The sequence below is a fragment of the Lepidochelys olivacea genome (genome assembly GCF_965140295.1).
Source record: "Lepidochelys olivacea isolate rLepOli2 genome assembly, chromosome: 9".
NCBI lineage: Eukaryota > Metazoa > Chordata > Testudines > Cheloniidae > Lepidochelys > Lepidochelys olivacea.
The window spans coordinates 84,348,308-84,360,685 of record NC_140419.1 but is presented as its reverse complement, the minus strand read 5'-3'; the positions used below and the strand labels follow the sequence as shown (position 1 = coordinate 84,360,685).

General features: G+C 41.3%; 1 protein-coding gene across 4 annotated transcripts in view; it reads right to left on the bottom strand.

The window, feature by feature from the left end:
* Window positions 1-12,378, bottom strand: part of DCX (doublecortin) — a 116,658-nt gene that overhangs the window by 15,944 nt on the left and 88,336 nt on the right. For 2 of the 4 annotated variants that reach the window (XM_084639390.1, XM_084639392.1), the window contains exon 6: window positions 3,519-3,616. In XM_084639390.1, coding sequence (XP_084495516.1) covers window positions 3,519-3,616 — 98 coding nt within the window. The remainder of the gene's footprint in view (window positions 1-3,518; window positions 3,617-12,378) is intronic. The other 2 variants (XM_084639391.1, XM_084639393.1) reach the window with 1 other exon arrangement.

Sequence of the window (12,378 nt, the reverse complement as noted above, 5' to 3'; positions counted from 1 at the left end):
ATGCACTAAATTGATTCACACACACTTTGGCAGCCACAGTCAGTTGCATGTGAAAAAGTGAGTACGCAAATTCAAAGACCAGACTCAGCCTGGATAAAAATTTGGAATTAAGGACCTAATCCAAAGCCCACTGATATCAGTGGGAGTCTTTTCACTGACTTCACTGGGGTTGGGATCATGCCCTAGAAGTCCATTCTGAACATGTTAATTTCATCATAACAATGTACGTTAAAATAACATTAAGGATCTGATTGAAATATGCAAAGTGCCAAGATTTTCAGAAGCTAGTCTCCAGCTCATGCTTCCCCAGCTTCACTGGATATTATGTATGCCTAAGGTGTGTAGGGATCTCTGGGAAGTCCTGCTTGGGTGGTACGACTCCACTGTCCCAAAACAGGGGCCAGGCCTTCAGGTCCTACATGCTGTGTGGTTCATCAAAGCAACTGAAGTTAACAGGAGACTTTCCATTGATTTCACTGGACTTTTATTCAGACCCATAATTACTACAGGCCAGATTCTGATCCCATGACTCACCTTGATCCTCAGTCAACCACCCTAATCCTCAGATAGGAACTGCTCAAAGAATAATGCACCACTCAAAGTGAGTAAGGATTGCACAAGTCTGGCCCATACTGAGCAATGGGAGTCTTTTCATTGGCTTAGTCAAATCCTAACTAAGTTGATTTTCAGATCTCATTGCCTTAATGATTATTCCAAGGCTTTGTTTTAATTCAGCCCCCTATAATGGAGACTCAGACTGCCAGGGGCATTTGTTTATTCAATTACATTTGAGTGCCAAAAGTAGAGTGGGGTCTGTACTTTAAAAAAAAAGGACATTGTTGTATTGGTTAGCTCACAGCCTTTAGCGACGGGACCACACCGACCTGAAAATCAAAATCTGTTCAAGAAATGTGCTCCCGAATACATCCAAACTTCAGCTCAAAGTGCTTTATTTCCACCGGCTTAACCCCTCCAGGCCATCAAAGGTCTATTAAAATCTTATATCCATTACTAGTGACTACCTCGACCATGTTGATCTTGTTACATACTGAAGCGTAAGACTAGCCCTCAGCCATGAGGAAGTAAGGAGGCATGAGGAATGTCGATCATTGTTGTTCTTTACTAAGAGACGCACCTGTTTGCTATAAAAAAGTTTGTAGGAAAATCCTTACATTCCTCTGATTTCAGAAAACGCACAGCAGCGATTTAACCAAGTAACTGCCTAATTCTTTTGTAGGGCTCTCTGAGAGTTGGAGACTATCAGAGAGATGAAGAAAACCACCTGCAACTGGAGAGCGGAAGAGTCAGGTCATGAAGAGGACTGTTTATTTCAAAGGAAGATCTAGCATGAAATCCTGATCCTATTGAAGTCAATGGCAAAACTCCCATTGACTTCAATGGGTCTAGGATTTCACCCCTGAAATTAACAATGAGCATGTGTTTTATATTGAGTGAGGATACCTTGGAGAGAGGATACCCAAGCTTGTGGGGTAGCATAGCCCAGAAAAGAGATCAGAAGAAGCCAATGGGAAAGACAAACTGGATGAAGTCAAAAGAGTGGCTGAGCAGCAGAACCAGTTACGGTGAGTGCTGAGGGACCCTTTAACAAAAGAGCCACCTGTGGTCATAGATGATAGCAGCACAAGTTCACAGATATGTAATAAAACTCCCTGCTGCCCTTCTGATGACGTGGTAAATGAGAGGATGTTACCGGGAAAAGCAGTCATTGCACCAGAAAGGAATTATCACAGAATGTAATTACACAGTAATTCGTAGCCTGTAAAATAGAGCATGACCTAAAGTTATTATTTTTTAAATTTCCTTATAAGGCAATATTAGGTTCACTACTTAGACATGCACATTTCTTTCATTGTGTAGAGTTGCCAGCACTTTAGGCTTTCCAAGAGAGAAAGGTTTACTCGGTGATGACTGTATATGAAGAATGTCCACATCACTACGCCAGAAACTATTTCAAAGTGATACAATTTAAGGGCACAATTATCCTCTCTGATACACAGTGGGGATCTATATCAGGGGTCATTCTCTCTGTTTCTAAAATAGAGGGCATGGATCAGTGATCTATGGCCCATCATACCACTACTCCCCCCAGAGCCATCGGTTCAAGTCACAGAAAGGTCGTTTCAGCCCCTTCATCTGTCTGGGGATTATAAATGGAGTTCCATGCAGTTTACTGCATGAGGGAGTCTTGGAGTTATCGTGGATAGTTCTCTGAAGACGTCCATGCAGTGTGCAGCGGCCGTCAAAAAAGCAAACGGGATGTTAGGAATCATTAAAAAAGGGATAGAGAATAAGACGGAGAATATCTTATTGCCCTTATACAAATCCATGGTACGCCCACATCTTGAATACTGCATACAGATGTGGTTCCCTCATCTGAAAAAAGATATACTGGCATTAGAAAAGGTTCAGAAAAGGGCAACTAAAATGATTAGGGGTTTGGAACAGGTCCCATATGAGGAGAGATTAAAGAGGCTAGGACTTTTCAGCTTGGAAAAGAGGAGACTAGGGGGGATATGATAGAGGTATATAAAATCATGAGTAGTGTGGAGAAAGTGAATAAGGAAAAGTTATTTACTTCTTCCCATAATATAAGAACTAAGGGCCACCAAATGAAATTAATGGGTAGTAGGTTTAAAACAAATAAAAGGAAGCTCTTCTTCACTCAGCGCGCAGTCAACCATGACATCCTTCCCAAGTGCCTGGGACCGTTTCCTGGAGTCTCAGAGAACTGGCTGCCTTGGTTTTGCTCCCATCTATCAGAGTTCTCTTTTTTTGCAGCATGCAGCAGAGTGAAAGAGGCTGGTCTGCTGGATAGGGAGCTACCCCTGAAAGACCTGGGCTCTGCTCCCCCCATGGATTTCTTGTGTGACCTCAGGCCAGTGCGTTAGGGACAGAGTTTCAAAACCTTTTAGGCATCCAAGGATGCAGCTGGGCATCTAGTGGGGCTTACAAAGCACCTAACCTTCCCACTAGGTGCCTAAATAGCTTTGAAAATCTGGCCTTTAGTCTGATGGACAGTGAGAGCCAAAGTTGTGGGCCTTGCATTTCCTTCTGTTCATTTATTCCTTGCAGCAGAGGTTCAGGGGGATATACCCATCCTTGATTTGTTGGTCCTGTTCCTGTTGTTCAGGGGAACGTACCAAACTGACTGTATGTGGAAACAGGCACAAGCCGTTTCTAAGGCCAATGCTCAAAACAGCTGCAGAGGAAATAACCATCTGAAAAAGCCCACACTTGTGTTACATTCAGTACAAAGCTCCCCAAAGTCAGTGCTGCTGACATACTGTCTTATTAGCCTACAAAGTGCATTTACAGGTATTCACAGTGGATTTTTAGTCTTTGAAAACAAAAAGATTCTAGGTAATGGGCCAGATTCTCTGACGGTGTAACCCATGAAGTTATGCCACCCAAAGAACGTGGCTTCGTTTTAGCCATTTTGTCTCTATGTCTAGGTATATGTTGCTAGGAACAGTTTTAGTAAGGTATAAGAAACGTAATACCTTGTGCTTACGGAGGCTCCCTGGACTGGTAGGTGTGGAGATTGGAGACTGCTTGGATTTGGGTGTAGACAGCTGACTGCTTGATGTTCCATTTGCTGTCATAAAACAAGAGAGAAGTCAGCAATGGATTCACAAAGAAAAGCAAGAAGCAGATTATTTCTCTACTTCAGGACATGGAAAACATTCAGACCGATAACATCTCAAGGCTTCAGTTTATTTCATCTATAATTCAGGCAGGGGAAAAAAAAATCAAAAGAACAAAATAATTATTCACCGGATTGAATGTTTCAGCAGTTCTAAATACAGGGCATTGCCATAGCTGAGAGGCAATATTTTACTTTATAAATAGTATCCCACGTTTACCAAACTGATTCAATGTAGTAATCGACTATAAAAACCCACTGTAAGATTTCCAGACTTTCAAGCAGTTTAATACCATTTAAACTATGCACTACTTTGAGTTATCAATGAAAATCAAAGTCTATAATGGCCTAGATTGCTAACTTTAAATATTATCCAATGAGCTCATACATTAGCTTAAAATGTATATAAAACTTAGTCTCTTGAGCCCACGGGCTGCACTCAGTGCTAAGGACCCTTGAAGTGCCAGCCACCATGTGGGCACAGACATAGCTATATCCATTTGCCCAATGCTCAGGACTGGGGAGCGGGCAAGTGCATGGAGGAGTGAATACTGTACCCTCCTGAAGGTGGTGTAGTGAGAGTACATTTCCTGTAGCTCCCCTGCAAGGTAGCTTCACTCTGCACCCAACACAGGCCTGTGTGTCGAAGCTATAACCTGGCCTTCTGGGTTTTCGTAACCACTAAAGAAAAGAAAAATCTTCCCAACTTTTATAAATCATTAAAAAAAGTAAACTTCATTTAAACCTAACCTCTGAACAAAGTGTTAGAGGGTTGGTCTGTGCTATCTTCATACAGCCTATTAGCAACTGGATTTTAATCAAAGTGAAACGGCTGCGGTCTATGCCAAAGACAGCTATTATGGCTGTATAGGGTAAATAAATAAATAAAAGTAAACACCAAATTACAGCAAAAAACAAACAAAACACCATGAACAAAAATGAAATGAGGGAAAGCGAAAATCTTACTGCCACCAATGTTCTTTAAAGTAGTGCATAACTTTGAATATTATGAAGTGTCACAGTAAATATTTCATAAGGACATGTTTCCTTCATGTGAATTTGGTAATGTTTTTGCTAGATTCTATCTGCTGTGCTTCAATTCCAGAGAGACAGACCCTGATTCTGTTCTTGTTCACAGGGCTTTTAATGGCGCAACTCCATTGGTTTTGGTGGAAGGGAATTCAGAGTCAAGCTGGCCACGTCTAAGTATATTATCTTTCTGGGTCCTTCAATTCTGAGTAATCCAAGCAGGAGTAGGCTGGAGGCGTTACTTAAATAAGCATTAAAATAAAGATTTCCCATTCAAGTCTACATAAAATGACATATCAAAAAACAAGCCATGATGCTTATTCCTCCAGTACAATCCCCAAAACTAAAAAATCAAATGTTTTGATTGTTGCTTTCTTTAATGGCATTAAACATTGCTAACATTCCATATACATACATTAAACAGAATGTTCCTCTGCCAAGAAAACAAACAATTTTTTTTTATTAATTTGAAGTTTTACATAGAAGGAAAGACAAGTACAAAGATAGGACTCGTTGTCTTCTTATTTGAGTGTGCAAATGTATGTACCTAATTTGCGCTGAGCAGATGCATGCCAGGATGGCAAAAATTAGGTATTTGGGATTAGTGCATGAAATCACGGCAACTCCATGTGCAAATGAGGCATGTAATTGAGCATAAATTCGAGCGCCTAAATTGTCTGAAAATCAGGCCTATAAAATTTATAAGGCATAATACTGTGAACAGTGGCAGGCAGGGTGTGTAGTGTATCAAATTTAAAAGATCAGAAAATGGAGTGAAAAATAATGTTTAGATAAGTAGCATAGAAGTACCCTAAAGCGGGAGAAAATGACATTTATACCCAGTTTAAGGCTTCTTTATACCTTCAGAGCCATGTGAAGGGGCCTTAGCAGAAATGAGAATTAGGCCCCATATCTGTGGTACTTACATCTATGAAGTCATCTAGAGTTTTGCCTGAGCAGGGACAGATAGCCTGAGCCTCACCTATGCAATACTAACTTTATATAACAAGTTAGTGTTGCATAGGTGGGCCAGCCTAAATAGGGGTCGTGGCCTAAATATATATACGTATATACAAGCAGTGACCTCACAATCATAGAAATGTAGGACTGGAAGAGTCCTCAATAGGTCATCTAATCCAGTCCCCTCCACTGAGGCAGGACTAAGTATTATCTAGACCATCCCTGACAGGGTATTTGTCTAATCTGTTTCCACAACCTCCCTAGGTAATTTGTTCCAGTGCTTAACTACCCTTACTGTTGAGAAGTTTTTCCTAATGTCTAACCTAAATCTCTTTTGCTGCAATTTGAGCCCTTTACTTCTTGTCCTGTCCTCAATGATTAAGGAGAACAATTTATCACCCTCCTCTTTATAACAACCTTTTATATATTTGAAGGCTATCATGTCCCCACCCACCCTCCATCTTCTCTTCTCCAGACTAAACAGCCCCATTTTTTCAATCTTTCCTTATATGTCATGTTTTCTAGACCCTTTAGTAATTTTTATTGCTTTTCTCTGGACTTTCTCCAATTTGTCCACATCTTTCCCGCAGTGTAGTGCCAAGAACTGGACATAGTATTCCAGCAGAGGCTTCATCAGTGCTGAATAGAACGGAGGAATTACTTCGTGTGTCTTGCTTACAACTCTCCTTTGGATACATCCCAGAACGATTGCCTCCCCCCCACCCCGCCAAACAACATTACACTGTTGACTCATATTTAGTTTGAGATCCGCTGTAAGCCCCCACTCCCAATCCTTTTCTACAGTACTCCTTCCTAGGCAGTCATCATTTCATGATGTTTACTCACATAACCTGTCACCCTCATGGTTATTTCTGCTCCTGGACAGAATGCAGAGTTCTGGCATCAGGTTTTTACCACTTCCTAGCCTACTCCTCCTGAACCTGAATAAGGACTGACTGAAAACTGAGTGAAGTCTTTAAGATTTGCCCCAGTAGGAATAGACTACCAGACCCATATGCAGGGCTGATCTCATTCTGATTAGTACTACTTTGAAGCCTATGGCTCCCATCTAGCAAAACACTGGAGCATATACTTAACTTTAAGCATGTAAGTTCTGCCGTTGACTTCAGCGGGAATGTGCACCTATGTAAAGTTAAGTATCGGCTTGATCCTGCACTCACTGAAGTCGATGGCAAAGCTTGCATTGATTTCAGTAGTGTAGGATAAGTCCCTGTGTGTTTATGTGTTTTGCTGGATTAGGGCCAGTGTGCTCAGCACCTTGCAGGATTGACCCATAGGCACATGTTTGAGAATCCATTATGCCTCTCTCCGATTGCCAGCCAGAATTTGGCGCCTCGTCTTCATATTTCCATATGAGGAACAATCCCGGTGCTGTCTCCACAGTGGTCTGTGTTTCCACCACAACTTTCATTAGCATCCTCTGTCAATAGTTTCCCTCCATTCATTTCACATTATTAGTGTAATGAGGTGTTTTGTGTAACTGCTGTGTGAAGAATGAATGTTTTGCCATTAAAATATTTGCTGAATGTTTTTCCTTCCCAATTACCACTTTATAATCATAGTGTTTTAAAAATAAAAATAAAATCCTGAGAACCTATCTGCAACAGACAGCCTTATAGGGATATTTACTTCCCCATGTTCACCATTAAAGCTAAAGACTGGAAAAGATCCCTCCCCTATTGAGTGAAAGGTGGAGCTGATTAAATTTAGGCTGCATTAAATTAGGCGCCAGGAACAATCCAATATGCATGTAGCAGTGAAAGGCTTTGACGAGCTGCTTTAATGATTGGAGTTGGTGCAAGCTTGAGGAGGGCTCCTTTTCCTCCTCTCACACCACTTGTGCACCTAGGCCCATTTCAGCCTAATTCTTTACTTCTGTGGTTCCTAACTTTCTTGACATTCTGCCTTTGAAGTCCCATTGCTGCTCCATTCCTGCAAAGTCGCAATGACTTCCCCACCCCCTGACCCCAGTTTTGAGATCTAGAATTGTAAATTCATTGGAATTTCTGGTCAGCTGCTAGAGTAATTTATTCTCCAATGAAGCAATCCTATTCTGAGTCCCTGAGACACTCCTTACCTCCCACTAACTTCTGGGCAGTTGCTTTCATTTCTAAGATGGCTTCAGGTATCTTCTCTATCTATACTTCATCTACGATGCTTTTTAATACCAATTTTAGCTAATATCTTTGGATCAAATTTAGAGATAATGCAAGTTACATGTTGACATGTGGATGTGAGTTCAAGAGTGTCTAAACTGGTGCAACTCTCATTCTGTGGGGACCAAAGAAAGTATATGTCACATCAGTGTAGATTTATCTGACTCACTTCTGACTTTGGCCCTTTATTTTTGTAATGTACATTTGTCAGTATCATTTCATCTCTGTATTCAATGATACTATGGGGGGTGATAGGTAGAGAGGTCAGGTCACCATTAATAGCCTCTCTTTTCATTACAAATTTGTAGCATTTGGGAATGAGATTTCTATTAAAATATGGTCAAAATACTGGTGTGCAGAGAATGGAGTGACCTTACAATTCACTTCAAACCATTCTGCAGTAAAAACAAACTTTGGTCATCTGTATTGGAAAATAGGATAGATTGCCTACTGGCCGTGGTCATTCACTCTACCTCACCCTTGAAAGCTGAGCAGATTAGCACTTAGAGCAGATGCATACAAGTTGAGTTTATTAACTATACAACATAAAATATAAACTGAAGACAATTCAGACAAATAGATTTTAGATCTCCGACAGGTTTGTTTAGAGGGGACCTTGGCTTTTCTTTTATATAAGCCGGTGGGTAAAATAGCTCTAACATACTCAGTGTTATCTGGAAATCCAACTCTAACTTCTAAATTGTCTCTTTTTGTACTGTTATCTTTGACCTTGAGACAGAACGCAACCTCTCCTTACAGGAAACACACACAAAGAAAGAAAATGAAATTTCTTTGCAGCATCAACATTTTCCCCCTTGTAAACAGAGAACTAGTAGAATTGCTAATGTTCAGGCATCAATGGGCAGCAAAAATATGTAATTGCTGCAAGGGAGGAGAGAAATTCCCTAATACAATAAGACATAAGTGCTATAGCAATGCTATTAATATTTGATGAGCACTGGTGAAAAAAGGACATTTAGTCAGCAATCTGATGAGATTGATGTATCACAATAGGGGTATTCATGTACTGTTTATCAGTAGCAGAAACAGTTGGGAAATAGATCTGATTTTCTCTCTGCTTTGTAGTAAAAATCCCATTCATTATCATACTTTAAAAAATGTATTCTGAACTCAAATGGAACCAAATAGTGAGGTGTTAGAGCCAGATCCTAACTCAATGGTGGGCAACCTGCAGCCCGCGGGCCACACGCAGCCCGTCAGGGTAATCAGCTGATGGGCCGCGAGACAGTTTGTTGACATTGACCATCTACAGGCACGGCTGCCTGCAGCTCCCAGTGGCTGTGGTTTGCCGTTCCCAGCCAATGGGAGCTGCGGGAAGTGGCGGCCAGCACATCTCTGCGGCCCGCGCCACTTGCCACAGCTCCCATTGGCTGGGAACGGCGAACTGTGGTCCCTGGGAGCTGCGGGTGGCCCTGCCTGCGGACGGTCCATGTAAACAAACTGTCTCACGGCCCGCCAGCGGATTAGCCTGACGGGCCGTGTGCAGCCTATGGGCTGCAGGTTGCCCACCACTGTCCTAACTGGTCAAACTGGTATAGCTCTTTTGAAGTCAATACAGCTATGATGATTTATGTTAGCTGGGCATCTGGCCCTGTATAGAGTCATAGAGTTTAGAGTTTAAGAGATCATCTAGTATGACCTGTCTATCACAGGCTACCGGCACCACCCAGCACCTATATGCATAGCTCCTGGAAAACCAGACTTTATAATCAACTGTCAGAATTAATGCATGGTTGAATGCAAATTAAGCCTTTATTGTTTATATGTAAAATAGTAGATATGCCTGTGCAATCTTAATTCAGCCTCCTTGCAAGTATTCGTTATGATGCAGCCTTTAACTATGTGATTACATATTCTTTTTTCATTCAGTGCACAGGATGGACTGTGCTCTAGGGATGAATAAGGGCTGTGCAGTGAAAGAGGCTATTGTCTGTAAGACACCTGCCCCATTTGTTGCAGAAGATGGAAGGTGGACAGTGAATGAGGCAGGGACTGCAGGGAGAGAAAGGACAGTCTCCTTGTTAAGGCAGTTGAATGCTACCCTGCTGAACTGGATTCTATCTTCTCTGTCACTGATTTCCTGTATGAAGCTGGGGGAATCACTTAAACCAAATTTTCCTCAAGTGGTCACTAATTGTGTGTTCCTCATTTTCTGGGTGCCTGATTTGAGGCCTTGGGGTCTGATTTGCAGAAGTGCTGAGCACTTACAGCTGCAAGTGAAGTCAATGGGAGCTGTGCTTTGAACATAAAGTGCTGTATAACGCTAAGTACTCTGAAAAATCTGGCCCGAGGCATTTCAAATGGAGAAGCCCAAAATTAATGATCAATCTGATATTAATCTCTTTGTGCCTCACTTCCCCATCTGTAAAATGGGATAATACTCATTATTTGTGAAGCACTCAGATACTATAGTGATGAGTGCCACAGAAAAGACAATGAGGAAATTAATAATTCTGAATTCAGGGCAGGGTTTGTACAGTATGCAGTAGTAAGGCCTGGGACAAAACATTGAACAATACAGATAAAATAAAATAGTAAATAGCTACTTTTCAGTGACCACTGTCAATTTTTCACACTGAATGAGGCAGGGTCCTATGGAAAAATTTGTATGTGATCCTGTAATTAAAGATTATCATAACACATGCACAAAAGGGGGCTGAATTAACATTGCATGGGCAACCTTAAATCAGAGATTTCCTGACTTCTGAGTGCTTGACTTTACAATCTTAATGTTCTTTTAACGTAGCTTTTAGCATTTAATATCTCTATATAGTGTAGATTGATGGCTAGCTGGAGTTTAAGTGGAAGTCGAAATAGATAGCAGGCTGGTTTGAGCAATATTGTGCATGATCCCAAAGACATCTGCTGCCTTTTTAACACATTCATTTAAAACCCTTGGGAGTCAGGTCTGCAGTGAGGCCAGATTGATGTTCTTTATCTGTTCTGCTAATTGTTGCTGCCTTGTGGAAATGCAATTGTCTCTCTATCCCATTAGAGAAGCAAGAAATTAAAGTCCAGAAACAGTCCCTCACTGATCTGATCATTGGTTCCCTGAGCCAAAGTCAATCTTAGGCCACTAGATACTGTAGCTAGAAAAGGTCATATTTAAATTTAAACTCAATGCGTTGCTGATCTCCCATGGGAGTCACTGAGGGCATGCTGATGTTAATCATTTCTTGCTGGAAAAATCATAGACTCCCCTGTCACAGAACAAATATTTGTACAACTGAACCCTGATCTGACACATATGAATTCTACCGAAGGCAAAAACTCCAGAAGATTGAAAAGGCATGAAAGAATTATTTCTTCAAGCCTGAAAATAAAACATTGATTTTATAGAATCATAGGACTGGAAGGAACTTCGGGAGATCATCTAGTCCAGTCCCCTGCACTCATGGCAGGATTAAGTATTATCTGGACCATCCCTTACAGCTGTTTGTCTAACCTCCTCTTAAAAATCTCCGGTGATGGAGATTCCACAACCTCCCTAGGCAAGTTACTGCAGTACTTAACCACCCTGACAGTTAGGAAGTTTTTCCTAATGTCCAACCTAAACCTCCCTTGCTGCAATTTAAGCCCATTGCTTCTTGTCCTATCCTCAGTGGTTAAGAAGAACAATTTTTCTCCCTCCTCCTTGTAACAACCTTTTATGTCCTTGAAATCAGTTATCATGTTCCCTCTCAGTCTTCTCTTTTCCAGACTAAACAAACCCAATTTTTTCAATCTTCCCTCATAGGTCATGTTTTCTAGACCTTTAATCATTTTTGTTGCTCTTCTCTGGACTTTCTCCAGTTTTCCCACATCTTTTCTGAAATGTGGTGCCCAGAATTGGACACAATACTCCAGTTGAGGCCTAATCCGCATGGAGTAGAGTGGAAGAATTGCTTCTCGTGTCTTGCATCCAACACTCCTACTAATACATCCCAGAATGATGTTCGCTTTTTTTCCAACAGTGTTATACTGTTGACTCATATTTAGCTTGTGCTCCACTATGACCCCCAGATCCCTTTCCGCAGTCCTCCTTCCTAGGCAGTCATTTCCCATTTTTCATGTGTGCAACTGATTGTTCCTTCCCAAGTGCAGTACTTTGCATTTTTCCTTATTGACTTCCATCCTATTTACTGCAGACCATTTCTCCAGTTTGTCCAGATCATTTTGAATTTTCATCCTATCCTCCAAAGCACTTGCAAGCCTTCCCAGCTTGGTATCATTTACAAACTTTATAAGTGTACTCTCTATGCCATCTAAATCATTGATGAAGATATTGAACAGAACAGGACCCAGAACCAATCCCTGAGGGACCCCACTAGTTATGCCCTTCCAGCATGACTGTAAATCACTGATAACTACTCTCTGGGAATGGTTTTCTAATCAGTTTTGCACCCACCTGATTGTAGCTCCCTCCAGGTTGCATTTCCCTAGTTTGTTTATGAGAAGGTTGTGCGAGACAGTACCAAAAGCTTGGCTAAAGTCAAGATATAGCATGTCTACTGATTCCCCCCCATCCACAAGGCTTGTTACCCTGTC